At 54.8% G+C, this 18,690-nt stretch overlaps 2 protein-coding genes across 9 annotated transcripts; one reads left to right on the top strand and one right to left on the bottom strand.

Annotated features, from left to right (window-relative positions):
* Positions 1 to 5,213: 5,213 nt before the first annotated feature.
* FBXO2 (F-box protein 2) lies at positions 5,214 to 12,000 on the bottom strand. The gene is made up of 6 exons (XM_027564887.1): positions 11,588 to 12,000; positions 7,945 to 8,316; positions 7,380 to 7,509; positions 7,215 to 7,310; positions 6,622 to 6,760; positions 5,214 to 6,407 (listed from the first exon to the last, which is right to left on the bottom strand). Exons 1-6 carry the CDS (start codon positions 11,607 to 11,609, stop codon positions 6,273 to 6,275), a joined length of 894 nt encoding a protein of 297 aa, XP_027420688.1. The 5' UTR covers positions 11,610 to 12,000; the 3' UTR covers positions 5,214 to 6,272.
* LOC113906569 (F-box only protein 44) lies at positions 11,991 to 17,211 on the top strand. Of its 8 annotated transcripts, none has more exons than XR_003514924.1 (7): positions 12,191 to 12,271; positions 13,165 to 13,439; positions 14,532 to 14,629; positions 14,801 to 14,896; positions 15,005 to 15,140; positions 15,738 to 15,909; positions 16,059 to 16,149. XR_003514924.1 is itself a non-coding variant. In XM_027564898.1 (6 exons), exons 2-6 carry the CDS (start codon positions 13,172 to 13,174, stop codon positions 16,235 to 16,237), a joined length of 777 nt encoding a protein of 258 aa, XP_027420699.1. In that variant the 5' UTR covers positions 11,991 to 12,072; positions 13,165 to 13,171; the 3' UTR covers positions 16,238 to 17,211. The 8 variants fall into 8 exon arrangements, 6 of the variants coding, with proteins under 6 accessions (XP_027420699.1, XP_027420700.1, XP_027420702.1 ...); XR_003514923.1 differs by having other exon boundaries at positions 14,532 to 14,658; XM_027564898.1 differs by lacking the exons at positions 12,191 to 12,271; positions 15,738 to 15,909 and adding an exon at positions 11,991 to 12,072 and having other exon boundaries at positions 16,059 to 17,211.
* The last annotated feature ends 1,479 nt before the right edge of the window (positions 17,212 to 18,690 follow it).

The raw sequence follows: 18,690 nt of genomic DNA, 5'->3' as shown, positions 1-18,690 counted from the left end.
GACTCAAAAATGGAGGCTTTGGGGATACACTTGACACACTCAGAAAAATAACAAAACCTTATCAATCCAAGTCAATGAAGCAAGCTCTGAAATCTGAGTGGAAGGGTGGATTTTTCTTAATAGTGGTAGTAAGATGGGTGAGTTGCCAAGAACTACCAAAAAGAATTTTGCAAAGCACATGCAATCTATTTACTTCTGGGAGTTACTGAGATGTGGGAGAGTCTGAAACAGGGGCTCACTGGACCAGAAGCAGCACCTGATGGGTGTTTCAGTCATTCAGCAAGTGTGTATCCAGTGCCTTGGAGTCATGTGGAGGTGAGAGGGGCATGAGCGTTGGGGGCCCTTTGGACCCAGCTAGCTCTGTTGCTGACTGCTTTGTGACCTTGACCGTGAGACCCATCCCCAGAACCGCAGCTTCCTCGGCCATAAATTGGGATGATAAAATGAAGCCTCCCCAGGGACTGCTGTGGGGGGCCAATCATGTAACCAGGGTAGCAGATCGAGAGGGAGTCATTCCTTCCCATTTCTCAATAACAGCAGCAGCAGTCAGCCCAATCCCATCAACCTCCCATCTTGTGCAGAAAACCTCAGAGGCACTGGGAGCTGGACCTGGAACCTGACTCCTTGGAGCAGCAAAGCACGTGGGCAGGTGGGGTCACAGGTCCCATTTTATAAATAAGGGGCAAAGGGCTTCCCACGTGGCACTAGTGGTAAAGAACCCGCCTACCATTGCAGGAGACATAAGAGATGCAGGCTTGATTCCTGGGTCAGGAAGATACCTTGGAGGAGGGCATGGCAACCCACTCCAGTATTCTTGCCTGGAGAATCCCCATGGACATAGGAGCTTGGCGGGTTCCAGTCCTTGGGGTTGCAAAAAGTCGGACATGACTGAAGCAATTGAGCATGCACGCATGTATAAGGGGCAAAGCCAAGTGAAATCCAAGTGTTTCTGTCTCCAAATCCATGCACTTGACCCTGGACAAGCAGCCTCCCTGATTCCTGGGAGAAGAAGGGAAGAGGGAGACCAGGGCTGGGAGGAGGCTGGGGACCCCTGTGTACAGGTTCATTTATCAAAGGTGACCCCAGAATGGAGTCCATGAGGCTGAGACAGGTCACAGAGATATCCCCTATAGGAGGAAAAGTAGAGGAGGGTGCCAGGTGGCCTGGGATGGAGATGGGTGAGTGACCAGAGAGCACTGGAGTCTAAGAGAGAAAATGCCTGGTGGGTGCAGGGGTCCCTGGATTCCCATGGAGACTCCCTCTGTGTCTTACAAACATCACCTGGGTGGCTGAGTCCATGCTCTTCATCTCCCTTCTTTGGCTCCAGCCCCTCCCCTAATCCAGGCAGTTCTTCCTTATATCTAACTGAAACCTTTCATGCTACATCACCAACAGACCCTCGCTGAAGCACCAGAAGATGTCCCCAGCCCTGCCTATGCCATCTGTGAGCTGGTGGCACTCCTGGCTCAGGGCGGTTATCTTGCTGACAATTAATAGGCTTTTGTTAGAGGAGAATGAATACCATCTCATCTTAATCTTCCTCATTATTCTCCTTATTCAGCAGAGTCAACACAAGATTAGGTTTAATTTATGGGGAAAAAAATAGCAAAGTCATTACTCACCAGGAGATCAGGATTGGATCTGCCTGGGTATTCTGTGTTCATTGTAAGCGAGGGGCCACAAGGAAGGCCTGGAGTTCTGCTGAGGCAGGGACAGGCTGGGAGGACCTTGGCCCCCAGATCCGTTTGGGGCTGGATCCCTGGAGACCATCAGCCCTTTCCAGTCTTACAGGACTCAGGCCTCAGAGGACCCAGCCTCCTACATGTTTCTCAGGAGCCTTTGCCATAAGACCAGTTCTAACGGAGAGGAGGGAGCTCAGCCTCTGAGGACCCAGATTCAATCCGAGTCCACGGATAGAAATCAGGATTTGGATTCAGATTCTGACTTCGAAGACCACTTCCTCTGCAGATAACTGGCCAGAACCGACCCCGCCTGGGGACTCCCTTGACAATGCTGACACCTAGCGGTGCTTAGAGGAACTGGCGCTTCCTTCCATCCTCCCTCTACATCCCCAAGCAAACCCATACCACGTACAAAAAAAAAAAAAAAAAAAAAAAAATCCAGATTTACAAAGTAAATCAGAAAGGGAAAGAGGGACTTTTAGCCATTTCAAAATGGTTAAATAGATTTCCACCAAGAAGTCTAAAAGAAAATTCATCTTATCTTCCCTGACCCCTTAACCAAAATGGCCCAGGCCCCTTAGTACCCCCTCTTTCTGCCTGGGGCGATAATAAGCAGAGAAGCCCAGAGGCCTCACAGTCCTTGTCATTTCCAACTCTTTCCACTTCCCCTTCCCCAACTCTGTCCTCTGGCACATACTCATCTTGGACCCTGTACCACAGTGGAGTAGCTAGGACCAGCTCAACTACTTACTCGTCATATGACCCTAGGCTAGTTACCCAACATATGAGTCTTATCTCTTTCATTAATAAAATGGGAGTGCCTGTATCTACCAGAGAGGGCCATTGAGCAGATTAAACAAGGCTGTGTGCTTAGCACAGGAACTGGCAGCAGAAAGTCCTCAGCAAATGCCTATAACCCTCACCACCATCATCACTATCATCCTCTTCATCCTGTTTCTCTGAAAATTTGGTTTCATCCACTAGACTGTAAATTTCTAAAGGTGGCTCAGTGGTAAAGAATTCCCCTGACAGTGCAGGAGATACAGGTTCAATCCCTAGGTTGGGAAGATCCCCTGGAGGAGGAATGGCAACCCACTCCAGTATTCTGGCCTGGGAAATCCCATGGACAGAGGAGCCTGGCAGGCTACAGTCCATGGGGTCATCAAAGAGTTGGACACAACTGAGCACACATGCTCACACCTCTAACTCCTCATCCCCAGCTCCTGCTAGACAGAAGAGATTTTTTTCCTTAAAGGACACTGATAGTATCTCTGCTTCTTGCAGCATTTATAGCTTTTTAGACAGATCACGCGGTAGATGCTCCGGAAACTCTCAGGATCATCCGCCAACGTCTCCAACTTCATGTCAAACCACTTCCCCACTTGTTCACTCAGCTCCAGTCACGCTGGTTGCCTTTCTAATCTGTGAGTAAGTTCATTCCCAACCCTGGGGCTTTGAATTTACAACTCCTGCAATGTTCTTCCCCCAGATATCTGGTTTCTCATCACCATTCGAATATCACTTTCTCAGAGACATCCTCCCTGATCACCTTGACCGTGCACAGCAGCACTCCCATGCTCACTCTCAACTTTGTTCACTATGCTATAGAGGTCAAGTGCCTAAGTGGCTGGGTAGAACTCCAGTTCTACCGCTTACTAGCTGTGTGGCTCAGACAACTTGCTTTACCTCTCTGTGCTTCAGTTCTCATATGTAAAAATGGAAATATTAATAATAATGGTTCCTACTTCATAAAGTTATTATGATGAATCAATATATGTAAATCTCTTGTAGTAGTGCCTGTTGTCTCTAAGTGTTATATCACGTTTGTAATTATCCTATTTATTTAACTGCATGTGTTTATGTTTCTCCATCTAGACTAGCAGAGAGCAAGTGCTTAAAAATATCAGTTGATTAGACAGAAATCTTAGGGCCAGGCAGGCCTCTCCTTAATCACGTTCAGGTGCCTTTAAGCTAAGTGGCCAACCAGTCCACTATCTCTGGCTTTCACACTCTCAGGGCCCTCGGGCTCCCCCTGCTGGACAGCGAGTAGGTTTTGTTTTCTTGCCTTGAGGCTCATCGCAGCCTGCGGTAGCGGTCAAATTTCCACGCCCGCGTAGGGGACAATAAACCTGGCTCTTTGGAGTCAGACGCACCTGGATCAGAACTTGTGCTTCTCCAGTTATTCTTCACGTCATACGGCAGGAAAGTCTCTCATTCGAGCCTCCTTATGGGCAGAAGGGGGGTAATGATGCCCTTGCCCCCTCCCCCACATCTAACTGGGTTTTAGGCAGTGTGGTGTGAGGGTACCCCGTACACAGGGAGACCTGCAGGCCCCCATACCCCCATTGTCAGCCCTTGGATGATGCACGAGAAGCCGTCTTTTCTTCCAAAGGTAACCACCACCAGGTATCCGCTGTTCCTCCAGGGACAGACACGCAGGGACAGTCTGGAGCACCCCATTATCTGAGCCCCTTGGGTCTCCTCTGTGGGCCCTGTGCCCTGGGGAAAGAATCTGGCCTCTGTCCCTCTGGCTCCTTCCTTTGAGAGCTGGCAGTTGGCTGGAGAGGGCCTTCCTGAGCTTGCATTCTCCTATTCACTTGACCCCCACCTCCCTGGCTGCTGTCTCCCCCATCGTGGCCTCAGAGGCCAAGGGTTCCCTGCCTCATTCCACACTTGTTTCCAGATCTCACAGTGCCCTTGGCTTTGGCTGAAGACCACAGACACTGCAACTCCTTTATCTCCAGCCCAGACTCCTTATGGCCCTCTTTCCCGAACACCCCCTGTAGGTAGGGGAGTTCTCCCTACCTACAGCACCTTTCATGCCTCCCATACTCATGCCCTAACACCGAGTCCTTGTGGACCCCTGGACTCAGATTCTTGGCCTCTCGTACCCACTGCAACTCTCTGTCTAATCTCTTCCCAAACCCCCAGGTGGTCTCTGGTCCTGACTCATCCCCATCTGGCTCCCCATGTGCCCATCCTATTCCCTCACTCCCAAAGTATCACCTTGCCCTTTACTCTTTTACTTAAAGCTGGGAGCTCAAGGGGCTACCCTCTTCCTTCATGGCTCCTCAGCAAACTGGGCCGCCAAGGTAAGGTATTGCTTACCCTGTCTGATTGACAACTCAGGTACGTGTGAGCAACACCTTTCCCACTGGACTGTGAAATCCTCTAGAAAGGGCCAAGGGTGCTCATGGGACAGAGGGCTACGGCTGCACCTTCAGACTCGGAGTTTTCAGGGATGTGTCTTCCCTGACTGAGGATGCTCCCAGAGCAGGGAGCATATCTCCACCATTAGACAGGATATAGCCCTTCCCCATATGCCCATCCTCGATGTGGCCAGGAAGTTGACTTTTCCAGGGACAAGGACTGTCTTTCTCCACCTTGTAACCTTAGGACCCTGCACTAGGCCTGGCCCCAGGTTGGGACTTTAGGAATCATGGGTGAATAAATGAACCAAAGAACAAATGCAGGCAGGCTGCTGTTTAAACTCTGCAAGCCCACTGGCCAGCAGGTGGCATCAAGGAAAGCTGGAGGGGCAAGGAGATTTTATTGGTCATCCTTTTGGAGAGAACAGATTTCTCAAGACCCTCAACCACCCCCAAGACCAGCAGCTGAGAGTCCTGGGGAGGAGGCTGGGTTTGAGAGCTACTGGGGAGGCCAGAAAAAGAGTTCCTGTCCCAGAGCCTGGTACACATCCTTCCCTCCACCTCTCCCTTTGAACTAGTGCCAGGGGCTGGCCTTGGGCAGGGCTTGGAAAATGACCCATGAGACTAGATGCTAATGACTCCTGTTCAATCCGATACTAGGCCAAGGAAGACAGCATGAAGTGGGTATGAACTGAAGAGAGACACCAAGCTGACTTTTCTTGTGCCTCCCACCTGGTCACCCTCCCCCCAGTCTTCCACCTTGAGCCACTAGCACTAATCGTGGGCCCAAGAGAACTGGTACCGTAGACTAGGTGCTGCCTCACTCACCATCCTGCCTTCAGAAAGGAACAGGGCAGGGGATCAAGACAGGCCAGGAAGGGAGCCCCCACACACGCCCTGTTCTGGCTTCTGGGCAGTTTGGGTGTCAGTCAGGCGCCAGGCTCAGCTCCCCATCCTTGGCCTCACAATCCCAGCCTTTGTCCCGCAGGTCCAGGCCCGGCTGGCTCTGCACCCGCCCAAGGGCCCCTGGAAACCAGAGCAGCTGGAACCCCACCAAGTATTTTTCCAGCCTGGGCCAGAGGCCCTCAAGAGATAGAGACTAAGCAAAGGGAGGGCGGTTCATTCATCCATTTGTTCATTCATTCCTTCCTCCGACAAATAATATTTATTGAACGCCCACAGTGGCAGGCACTGTGCTAGAGGACAAGTGCTAGGGGATTTAGTGGTCCGCCCAGTGCAGACCCACACCCTCACCCATCTGATTTTCTGGATGCAAATATATACCAGCAAAACCTCTCTCTTCCTGTGTGGGGGCTGGGCTTAGAGTATGGGACAGAGAGGAGTGCGAGGGGGTGGGGAGGGTGAGGATGCTACTAAGGCCTATCTAATCCCGGGCCTCTGCCCTTCCAAGGCAGCTGGGAGAGGCTAGAGGACAGGTCACTCAGGGCTCCACCCACACGCTGCTGTTGGTCACCCGGGCCCCAAACCAGCCCTTCCAGTAGACGCAGTCCTGTCCCCCGTGCTCGAAGCGGACGAAGCGGACGCCGGGCCCATAGTCGGTGAAGGTGTGGGAGATCTGGAGATGGGGAGTTAGGAGAGGGTCAGACTCAGAGCCCTGGGGCCTCCCCCAGCCACCCCTACCCCGGCGCCCTGACTCTCCTCTAGTCCCCTGGACTTTTCAGCGCAGCATCCCTGCTCCGGGTCTCTCCTACTGTCAAGGCTAGCCCCGCCCACAAGCCCCGCCCCTCGCCTCCAGGCCCCGCCCGCCACCCTCCGGACTCCGAGCTCACCTCAATCCAGCCACCGTCGTCGCTGTCCGCCGGCACTGCCACCTGCCCGCTGTTGAACTCGGCCAGCACGTCCTCGTGCTCCGACAGCAGCTTCACGGTGAGCTCGTACAGGCAGCCGGCGTCTCTGCGACCAGAGTACCTACCCCGAGGGAGAGAGCGAGCGCCCCGGGCAGGCTTCAGCCCTGCAGAGCAGGTACTCTGGGGCCAGCTCTTAACGGAAATTAATCCTGCCGGCCGGTACTACCAATGACCCCATTTTACAGATAAGGCAACCGAGGACGGAGAGAGAAAATGACTCGCTCAAGGTCCGAACCCAATAACTAAATCCCAGATGGGCCAGACCGAACTTTGGGACCAAAACCAAACCTGCCGAGAAACTTCTTGTTTGGATCGCAGATGGATATTGAAAAACAAAACCAAAAAAGCTTGTCAACCTTTAAAACTCAAGAGGGGAGGCAGATTTCCACCTTCTCCTGAAAACCCGTGGCCCATGTTGTCGCAGCCTCTAGAGTTGGGAGGCAGGGGTCCCTGAAGCGGGGTAGCCGGTTCCAGTTGGCCCTCGACCCCACTCCCCTAGCCCCCCGGCCGCTCACCAGTCCTTCACCACGATCGCCGGCTGAGTGGTGTCCAGTAGCTCCTCCCAGTAGCCCTCAGCCTGCAGATCAATTATCTGCGCTTTGCGACACCACCTGGGAGACTGGGGGTTAGGATGGAGTGGAGGCTCCTCCCCTCCCCTTCCCATCCGTCCCCCTTCTTACTCGAAGGAGGAGGCGAAGTACTTCTTGACGCTCTCATCATGGATGAATTCCACCCCACAGTCTCCCGGCAGCTCCTCCACCCTCCAGCCGTCCCCACCGTGCTCCACGTCGCACCAGCCCTCCAGGTCCTCTGTAGGAACACGACAGCCCCATGCTGGCCACCCAGTCCCTGCGAGGGTGTGGGGAGACTGGCTCTTGCCCCCATCGTGGAGGGAGGGCAAATGTGGTCCTTGAACGTTGGGCAGAGGGAGGTGGGAACGGTGAGCACTTCTGGTTTTCCCCCGGATTTTCTCACGCTCTCGGGAGGGTCTTCCGCGGAACCTGTCTTGCCCCAGGTCCCCGGGGATGGAAGGATCCCCAAGGAAAGAGGACCCCCCCAAACCTAACCCAGGGAGCAAGACAGAAAGATAATACTACAGTATGTATTGGGGATACTCTGTGCTGGGCACAGCGCCAAGCACTTTATCTCATCTACCGCTCAAAGCAAGCTGGCCTTGTTACGGCCCATTGTATAGAAGGGGAAGCTGAGCTCCCAAGGCCAGGGTGACAGGGCGCGACCCCTCACCTTCCCCACACGGGTTGCGCAGCAGGTTGCGCCGCCTCTTGCTGAGGAAGTAGAACTGCTGCCAGTGGTCGCGCTCGTCCTCGGGGCCGTCCTGGGGCACTAGACCCTCCTGCTGGCATTTGAGCAGCCACAGGGGGGCGCCGTCCACCAGCTCCTTCCAGCGCAGGCACACCAAGCGGCAGGCCTGCACCAGCTGGGCAGCCGGCAACTCGGCCAGCACACGCAGCAGCAGCGGCTCGGGCAGCTCGTCCAGGTATGCCGCCTCTTCCTCACCGTCGTCCTCGGGTCGCTCCTGCCCGCCGTTCGCCTCCTCCGCGCAAGCCTCCTCCTGCTGCTCCTCTGGGCTTGCCTCCTCCGGCTGGCCCACGCTCTCTGAGGGTGGGCGGGGCGGGGGTGCGGCTGAGACTCCCCACGACTGTCCCCCGCCGGGCCCCACAACCTCTATGTGAAGGGCATCGCCTCCACCCACGCTCCGACAGTCCGCAACTGGGGCCGGATTCCGTGACCCGAGAGTAGGGCCTTGTGGAGGAAGCCCAGGGGACCAGGGCCACCGACCAGCCCCAGGTCTGAAGAGTGGCCTCAGAGGACTGTTTCCCTTGCAGGGCCAGTACACCACATACATACCTGAGCCGAGAGCAATAACTGATGATATTTCTGACACATGGAAGTCCCTTATCCCTCCGAACAGCTCTCTGAGATCTCTGCTCCAGTCACCTCCTCAAAGGAGCCCTCCTGGACCTCCCCTATTACAAAGTCCTCTCACCTCACTGTTGGAAGTTCCGCCCTTCCTAGCTTTTATCTAACCCCTCCTGGGTTAGGAAGATCCCCTGGAGAAAGGAATGGCTACCTATTCCAGTATTCTTGCTTGGAGAATTCCATGGACTGAGGAGCCTTGAGGGCCTACAGTCCATGGGGTTGCAGAGTTGGACGTGACTGAGCGACTAACACTACCAACAGTTAGGCCCTATTTCATTCTAAGCATTTAAATTGCATTTACTCTTTAAATCATCACAGCATCTCTTCAAGGTTGTCGGTATTATCGTCCCATTCCATTGATGAGGAAACTGAGGCACTGAAAGGTGAAACCACCCAGGATCACACAGCAAATGAGTGACTGGAACCTGAATTTGAACCCAGGCAATGGGGCTTCCAAGGTGATGCTAGTGGTAAAGAACCCGCCTGCCAATGCAGGAGATACAAGAGATGTGAGTTCCATCCGTGGGTCAGGAAGATCCCCTGGAGAAGGGCATGGCAACCCACTCCAGTATTCTTGCCTGAAGAATCCCATGGACAGAGGAGCCTGGTCACATGGGGTCAAAAAGAATCAGACATCACTGAGGCAACTGAGCACATCGTCAGGCTCCAGCGCTACCTTTAACCACCAGAGCCTTGAGAAAATGATTCGTGGAGGTGGGAGTTATAATTTTGATTTCACAGGTGAAAATGCTCAGGCTCAGAGGTGTGGAATGACTTGTCAAAGGTCACAATGCTGGTATTCAGGCAGGGGACACAGGGACCTGAGGCCTGAAGGGAAGAAGAAACAGGGGCTTGGGGATGGGGGAGAGAGGCTCCTTAAAAGACAGTGTGTGTGTCAAACAGGGAGATGTAATACGTACTTGGGAAGGAGGGTTTCTTCACTCCTTTTCCTATCCCTGGTCCTCAGCTCCCTTGTCTATAAAATAGGAATAATCCCTGTGCCAAGGCATTCAGATGGTACTGATGATCACCTCCACTGAGGAGTGGGCAAGGGCATTCTAAATTATGATAGGGACCCATGTCAGGAGCTGTGGGCTGAACTGTCTCTTGGATCCTGGCTGGCCTCAGCTGGGCCATTCACGCCTTGAATAAGCAGATACTGTGTGCCCAGTGTCCCTGGAGACGGTAGGGAGGAGATGGAGCCACTCTGAGTGATAGGGGAGGCCATTGCTCCAGACATAGGAAGGGGTGGGGAGGGTTCCTTAAGGGCTGGGCCCTGGAAAGCCAGGGCAGTGGTGAAAACAGGCCAGGCACCATGGGAGGAACAGGTAGGGCCCAGACCCAAGGCTAGGGGTTGCCAGGACCTGGCCAGGTCCTTCACCTCCTCACATGCAGCATTCCCCACCCCTAAACCCCAGTCAGACCCCTGAGAGCCGAATCAGGGATTACCTCTTCAGAGCCCAGAGTACACAGAGAGTCCTCAGTATATCTTATTCAGTGGATCTTATTAGTTAGCACAGTTCCCTTCATTATTAGCTTTTTTTTTTTTTCTTTTTTGCCACATCTTTATGATATGGTGCTTTACCCACCCCTCTGGCCAGGAGGAAACTGAGGCCCAGAGAGGCTTACTGGCCTCTCCCAAGTCACACCATAGAACTGTGGGGATGGCGGAGAGGAAAATGCCTGCCCTGAAGCCATGTCACCTGCCTGCCCTGCTGCCCACGGCTCTCCAGGGAGCTGGGCCCAGTGTCCTCACCTCTCTACCCCTCCCCCTGCCCTGCCCTGCCCTGGCCCTGGTGGACACCTGATGCTCCCCAGAAAGGTGCACCTCGCCCAGTCCCCTCTCCTGGCCCCAGGCCTGGCACTCAAGGCCTCAGATCTGATTACAGGCCCCCCACCCCCTCTGGAGCAAATACAACTCCCCACATTGTTGCCTTCGGAAAGTTATCTGGGTCCTGGAAACTGCCTCCGAGGCTTATTCACTCACTTGGATTGGGCCCTTGAGTCCGGGGAATAGCTGGGCCCTGGGAAAAAGCAGGAACCCATTCTGGGTCCTATGAAAGGTGTGGCAAGGGGGCCATGGATTGGGAGCAAGAGCTGAAGGAGGTAGGATTTTCAGGGCTAGAGGCAACTCAGGCTAGAGGCTAGGGGGCAGGGCAACTCAGCCAGCCTAGTGAGCATCACTGTTACCCATTGTCTCCCCCAAGCAATGGCCTCTCAGATGGGCCTGATGACAAAGGGGTGAGGGAATCTGGGAATGGGCAGGTCTTGTTTCTACCCTGACTCAGCAAGCACCCCCTCCAGGCCCAGCGGGAAGTCCTAGAGATGAGGAGGGGGTCTTTGGTGCCAGACAAGATGACTGGGCAGTCTCAAAGGACTCTAAGCATCAGCTAGAGCTGATGCCTGAACTCTCTCACCACTGGCCTGGTGCCCACTGGGCATCCAGCCAACCAAATGAGGATAGCCCCTCCAGACAAGGGATCCCAGGAGGAAGGCTTGGATAAGGTAGGGAGAGGCCAGTAACCCCAAGAAATTCGTGGGGATTCAGACAACTCACGGCCCAGAGTTGGCAAATGCAAAAAGCTGATGGAATAAAAAGGCTTGTGGCCTCTTCCATGGCAGATGGGTCCCAGACCCCGGTCCAATTAGACCCTCAAGAAACCAGGAGGAGGAAGGAACATGGATCACTCCTATGATATCTGCGGATTAAATGGGACCCAGGAGTCCTCCCTTTGCCTGTCATCTCTCAAGGCCTCTGTACATCAAGATATCAGACAGAAGGCTGTGCTCCTTAGAGACTGTCTCAAGGGCTCCGCTTGGGTGAAAGTTTGCCGCTCTGGGTCTGGGGGGCCCCCTCGCTCTCTGATGCCCCCTCTCCGTAGCATTCGCCCGCCTGCCCCGGTCACCCCTCCTGGACTGAGAGAGTGGATCCAGTGGCGGCGGCTACCTGGGTCACCGTCTCCGTCCATCGTTGCGGAGGGCGTTCGCGAGAGGAGGACCCGGAGCGCTGCGGGGCTGTCCGAGTCCCGCGGCGGCGGCGAGTCAAGGCGCTGCCCGCGTCTGAGTCGGGTCCCGGCGGACTGAGCCTTTTAAAGGCCCCCGCCTCCGCCCCCGCCCAGCGTTTGGCCCCGCGCCGGGACGCCCTGCAGTCCGGAGCGATCGGCTAGAGGCCGGAGGCTCTCGGTTCCTTGGCGGACCCAGGAGGCCTGGAAAGGTCGGGTTTTGTTTTTGTTTTTTAATGTAGGAGGAGGGGGAGCCCATTCCGGGCGTCTCCCAGCGCCCTCCTGGGGTGACTGCTCGGAGGAGGCGGTGCGGGGGCGGGTAGAGTCTGGCTCACGCGGAGGGTGCGGGGTGCGCGGCCCAGGCGGAGGAAGAGAACAGAAGCTCCTCCTGGCACCGCCCGCCCCCCCCCGCCGACCAGCGCCACCCCAGGTAATTTTCCTACATCGGTGAGGGGCGCGTCCCAAGCCTGACGCTCCCCAAGCGGCAGGGCCCGGAGCGGGCTGCGGGGGCGGGGCCAGGGCGGGGCTTGGTCGGCCGCGGAGGCGAGGCCGCACCCACCGCTACTGCAGGTCCAGGCAGGCTCAGCCCCGGCGGCCAAGCGGGATCGCACAGCGGCGGCCGAGCGCAGGTGACCGGTGGGAGTTGGCGCGGGGAGCGCCGGGGCGAGGATGCGGGTTCCGGGAGCCGGGGACCTCGGCGGTTCCGAGCCCCGCCTCAGTGTGCCGAGAGAGGCCCAGCGCGAACAAGGCCCAGGCGGCTGGGTTGCGCGGCGCGGCCTCGAGCGGCGGCGCGGGCGAGAGCCCCAAGTGGGGTCGCCATCGATGCGCAGGGGTCCAAGCCTAGACTTTGAAAGCCACAAGGAGAGATGGGAAGTCGAAGACGCGCGAGGGCACCTGGGCCTGGAGCCCAGCCACGGGGATGGGGGTGGGGGTATAGGAAAGGCGGCTCGCCCTCGCCTACCGCTTCTTCAGTCTCACCCAGGCAGGTCATTTCCTCCGTGGTCTCGGAAAAGTGGCTTGAGCCCTTTGGACGTCGGTCGAAGACAATGACAATTATGCTTTCCCCTCCTCTGTTTTGCCAGACAGGCTGCGGGGCTTTGCGTTCATATTTCCAGGCGAAAGACTGGCCTATTGAAAAAGGCTGGCTCTAGACTCAGAAAGGGCTCAGGCTCCTTTCCGCTGCTCCTGTCCGTTTGGCCTCGGGCAGACACCACCTCTTCTGCCTCCTTCGCCTCCCCTAGGGGCTATTGTGAGGTGACAGTTAAAAAAAAAAAAAAAAAACAAACCAGAGCTCACCTTTTACTGAGCTTCTCCTGAGAGGGGTCCTTGAACGCTTTCCAGGAGGTAAGTACTGTTCCTAGCCCCATTTTACAGAGCAGGAAACTGAGGCTCAGAGAAGCCCGGTGACTTTCCTGAGACAATCAGTGGCAGAGCTGGGAGGAGAACCTCCACCACAGGGTGCTGCGAGTACCTGGTTTCGGGAGGAGGCCAGGTCTGCAGTGTAGCTTGTCAACGCCCACAGGAGAGCTATGGCGGTGGGGAACATCAACGAGCTGCCTGAGAATATCCTGCTCGAGTTGTTCACACACGTGCCCGCCCGCCAGCTGCTCCTGCGCTGCCGCCTGGTCTGCAGCCTCTGGCGCGACCTCATCGACCTCGTGACCCTCTGGAAGCGCAAGTGCCTGCTCGAGGGCTTCATCACTGAGGACTGGGACCAGCCCGTGGCCGACTGGAAGGTCTTCTACTTCCTCCGCAGCCTCCGCAGGAACCTCCTGCATAATCCATGTGCCGAAGGTGGTATGCTGACTGGCTCTGACATGCCCCCAAACACACACACTGTTGTGATGTCAGCTAACATTCATTAAGCACTTACTATGAGCCAGCCAGGCACTTTAGGGGGCTTAATGCCTTTCATCCTCTCACCGTAATCCTAAGAGGTAGGTGCTGTTAGGCACCCATCTTTCAGATGGGAAAACTGAGGCCAACAGTGGCATTTCCTATTCCACTCTATTACTCAGTGACCTTTCTGAGGAGAAGGAATGTTGGCCAGTTGGAACTAAGTGTGCCCAGGACACAAGACCCAGAAGTCAGAACCATATTTTCTTGGCCTGGTTCCCAGACTCCAGGATTAAACCTACTAGGAGTGTCCCAGAGGACAAAGGGGACTTTGCTCATGAAAGAGGGAGAGATCCAATCTTCTTTCCAACACATTCCAACCGCAGGCGAAACATGACTTCTGTGGTCATCCAGAGGCCCCCCTTTCTGTTGCTGTGTTGTAACTGATTAATTAGACACTGGGATGGGATGAGAACCTCATTCTCCATTATGTGGTCAAATTCTGGAGTGAAATAATAAAACCACCCAAAGCTGTCCAGAACTTTCAGATGCCTCCTCACTTGACTCCCCAACAGCTATGTTCTTGACCAGCAGTTGACATACCATGGTCCATAGGCCAAATCTGGCCCAGGAGCTAAGAAGAATTTCTAAGGTTTTATGTGATAGTCAATATGTAGCCCACAAAACCTGACACTTTGTGGAAAGACTTTTCCAGTCTCTGACCTGACCCCAGTTTACAGAGGATGAAACCAAGGCTCAGAGAAAGCAGCTTGCATAAGGTCATAGAATCCAGTATTGGTAGAGCTGGGACTAGATCCAGATCTGCCTGGCGTCAGAGCATTCCCTAACAGAAGTCATCTGGTCATTCCCACTGTCAGGATTCCCAGTAGAAGTCAGTCATGGTGGCGCCTGGCACACTGGATATGCAGGGTTCCCCAGCTGTGGGCTTGAGGGCAGCTGCTGAAATCCAGGGAGAAATGCTGGAAGCAAGGGGCCCTTGGGCGCTGACCACTAGGGGGCCTCCCTTTGATGTGAACTCTGCTTTTACGCCAGAGGGGTTTGAATTCTGGAGCCTGGACGTGAATGGAGGTGACGAGTGGAAGGTGGAAGATCTCTCCAAAGACCAGAGGAAGGAATTCCCCAATGACCAGGTCAAGAAATACTTCGTGACTTCTTATTAGTAAGATCCATGGGGTCTCGGGGAGGCGGGGGAAGCCCAAGTCACTGCACCTTGAGGACTCCTGCTCTGGGAAGGGCAGGCCTAGCCCTAGAGGGCCCTGGTAGCGAGCCCCAGCCCCTCCCACCCCTCCACCCACCCCCAGCACCTGCCTCAAGTCCCAGGTGGTGGATCTCAAGGCCGAAGGGTACTGGGAGGAGCTGATGGACACCACACGGCCAGATATCGAGGTCAAAGACTGGTGAGTGCCTGGGGCGGGGCCTTGGGCGGGGAGCCTGCCACTCAGGTGCCCCACCCCCACCCTGCCCTCCATTTCCAAGGCCCTAATGGGGCCTCCCTCTGCCTGCAGGTTCGCAGCCAGGCCAGACTGCGGGTCCAAGTACCAGCTGTGTGTTCAGCTCCTGTCGTCAGCACACGCACCTCTGGGGACCTTCCAGCCAGACCCAGCAATGATCCAGCAGAAGAGCGATGCCAAGTGGAGGGAGGTGTGTGAGTCGGGAAGGGGACAGGAGCACACTGTCCAAGGCTGAGACCGCAGTCACACAGGCCTGGGTTCAGATCCCAGTTCCACTGCTTCTGACCTAGGCTTTGGCTGCTCTGACCTTTAAAAGACTTCAATGAAATGATGCTGGTAAAGATATGTTCAAAAAGGTTGACTACTACTAATTACTACCAGTTATAACTATTATCTAGGTCAGGGTTCAGTGATCTTTTTCTTAAAAGGCCAGATACAAATAGTTTAAGCTTTGCAGGCTGTATTGTCTCTGTCTCAACTACTCAGCTCATCAGCTCTGCCATTGTCATGAAAGCAGCTTTAGCAAATGGGCATGGCTGTGTTCCAATAAAACTTTATTTATAAAACCAGGTAGTGGGCCCCTAGACCAGTTTCCTAACTCCTGATCTAGACCAGTGATCTCCAGTAGAACTTTCTGCAGTGACAGAAACGGTCTGTCTGCCCTGTCCAGTTTGATAGCCCAGAGCCACACGCAACAACTTAAAGCTTAGTAAGAGCCAGTTTGTAGTGTAGCTGAGGAACTGAATTTTTAATTTTATCTAACACTAATTAATTTTAACTTAAATAGCCACGTGTGCTCAGTGATGACTGGACATCTTTTGGCAGCTTGCAAAGTTTCCTTCAGTTCCTTTGAGCTGCACTTACATAAGCCCATGGAGTGGATCTGGCAAGATTCTGCTTCATTTTACAGATGAGGAAATTGAGGCATAGACAAGGGAGGCAGTCTGCCCAAAATCAGAGTAAGGACTCAAATTCCATTCTCCTGACTCTGGGTCAAGCACTAAGCCCTCAGCCCATCCTGGCCCCATCATCCCCTCAGGCAGTACCACCCTCGGGGTCAACTCTCCTGACCACTCTCCTTACCTCCCCTGCCGCCCCCCCCCACCAGGTCTCCCACACTTTCTCCAACTATCCGCCTGGCGTCCGCTATATCTGGTTTCAGCACGGCGGCGTGGACACTCACTACTGGGCCGGCTGGTACGGCCCGAGGGTCACCAACAGCAGCATCACCATTGGGCCCCCACTGCCATGACACCCCCGAGCCCCCAGCCACCTAATCCCAACTGAAAAACTGCTGTCAGAGAAGGGCTGGGCTTGGGAAAGGGAGGTGGAGGCCAGGCTCCCCCAGACTTCCTAGTTTATCTTTGCCCCCAACTCCCCAATTGCCACTTTGTGGAGCCTCTTTGTGCAGCCTTCATATGTTATGGGTAGCTAGTTCTCTGCCAGGGGTCTCAGTCTGAATGATGGGGCCCCTGAAGTTAGGGAGGTACAGGTCATTCCCCCAGGCTCCTCCCCCTGTCACCTCTGAGGGAGGGTCTCCAAGCTCTGCTGGTAACCCAGATCTGTGTGTCTACCTTCTCTCCCTGGGCCATTTTCTCACTGTCTTCTTTGAGAGCCCTCAGAGCAGGGTCAGGATTTCCAGAAAGCCTGTGACTGCCCTATGTAGTACAGATGCTGGGAGGTGACCGTGTAGCTCAGACAGGTCTAGGAGTGGAAAGAGGGTTCTGCTGGCCCATCCTCTGCCCCCTTCTCTACCACCCTCAAACTCTCTCACTCTGTGCCCCTACTCAGGGAGGTGGCTTTGGCCCAGAGGCTCAGGCCTGGTCTGAGATAGTCAGGCCCAGTGGGGTGGGGTCCTGGCCAGGTCTAGATAGTCTTCACTGTCAGGGAAGCCCCAGAAGCCACATAGGTATTAAGTGGGGGCAGGGCTCTCCAAAAGACCCCCCTGGAATTCTGTGCAGGGTAAGCCAGGGCAGGGGGGTGGTGGGTGCCAGGACTGGTCCCTGAGAACTGGGATATGTGAACCCTGAATGAGTAGGATAGGGGTTTTCCAGAACCACCTGTCCACCTCCATGCCTAGACCATGCTTTCTGTAGCTTGGAGAGCATTCCAGGCCCCCACCCTACCCTCAGAACTACCATTCCCAGGACCTCCCCACCCTGTCTGCCCACATTCCCACCTCTCCCTCATGCTGGAAAGAGAGCTGTGCTCTGGTCTTACCCCTGCTGCATGTGGCCAAATAAAAGGTATTCCCAGCCCAACATGTGCCCTGTGTTTTCTGGGGGAAAATGGCAAACTTCATGGGAGGTCCTGCCTCTGACCTGCAGAAGGTACAACTTGTATGGCTCTGTCCAAGGTACAGAGAGGGGTTGACATTTCAGGAGCCAGACTTCGAAGAATGAGGGTCCTTGGACAGACCGTTGGAAGAGCTGCTGACCCCCACACTCCAGCAGCCCTCCAGTACTACTGGCTTCCTCTGGAGGCCTGGCCACCAGCTGGGGAGTGAGGCATGCAGGTTTCTTGGGCAGCTCTTGCCTACACCTCTTGCTGGGTCAGCAGTGCCACCACAGGCAGTATTTACTGCTGTTTTTCCCACTGCCCAGAGCTTTACTGACATTGGATAAAGCCTAAGAATTTATAGTGGCTCAGCTGGTCAAGAATCCGCCTGCAATGCAAAAGACCTGGGTTCGAACCCTGGGTTGGGAAGATTCCCTTGGAGAATCGAAAGTCTACCCACTCCAGTATTCTGGCCTGGAGAATTCCACGGACTGTATAGTCCATGGGGTCGCAGAGTCAGACACGACTGAGTGACTTTCACTTTCAAGAATTTATAAGGGTGCCTGGCACACAGTAGATGCTCAATAAGTACTGTTAGGTTGCATTATCTTCACTCAACAGTTAGCTAAATTAGGGCCTCAACCAGGGCAGGGACTGTTACTGACCAGGGTTTTCACTCTCCTTATCAACAGAAATTGATAAGATGCCAGATAAGAAGTTCAAATAAGCCTTTATTGGGACCTCCACTAGAGTTGGAGGGAAAGAAATCAAATAACAGGTTTCCTTGCTCCCTGGCTAGCTCCAGGAGTGCAGGGGTGGGAGCAGGTGTGGGGGTGGGGGGACTCAGCTCGGTGAGCTGGTTCCTTACATAGGGTGACGGTAGGGTTGTTAGGGGTGTGTCCAGGGCTTGGGCTGGAGGGGTGGCCTAGGTAGTTTGCCCACCCCTTTGGTGATGTGTGCGAGGGGGCATCTGTAGTATTTGCTTTTGCTCCCAGCTTTTCAGAAGTGACAACTGGATTTTTGGTCTTTTGTATCTAGTCCATAATTTCCCCCAACTTAGTGTGCAGGCAGTTATTTTCAGTGTCTTATAGTTTCTTTGTATTTTGTTGCTCAAGGGGACTTCTGAGCAGGTGCAAGCCCTGCAGCAAAGAGTCCCTGGTCCCACCCAGCCTGTCTCAGAACCACCACCCACTTAACTGTAGGGCAAGTCAGCAAAGGACACTCTGTCTTGGAGGAGACACAGCCCTGAGTTAACAGCCTAGCCTGGATCAGGCACCCCTGGGCAGTGCGGGCCTTTATGACCCTTTGTGATTGCCTGAAGTGTTGTTCTTCAGTTGCTCAGTCATGTCCGACTCTTGAGACCCTATGCACTGCAGCCCCTGGGCTCCTCTGTCCATGGGATTTCCCAGGCAAGAATACTGGAGTGGGCTGCCATGCCCTCCTTCAGGGGATCTTCCCAACCC

This window comes from Bos indicus x Bos taurus, chromosome 16, assembly GCF_003369695.1.
Source record: "Bos indicus x Bos taurus breed Angus x Brahman F1 hybrid chromosome 16, Bos_hybrid_MaternalHap_v2.0, whole genome shotgun sequence".
NCBI lineage: Eukaryota > Metazoa > Chordata > Mammalia > Artiodactyla > Bovidae > Bos > Bos indicus x Bos taurus.
The sequence above is the reverse complement of the archived record's forward strand: the minus strand, read 5'-3'. Positions and strand labels throughout refer to the sequence as shown.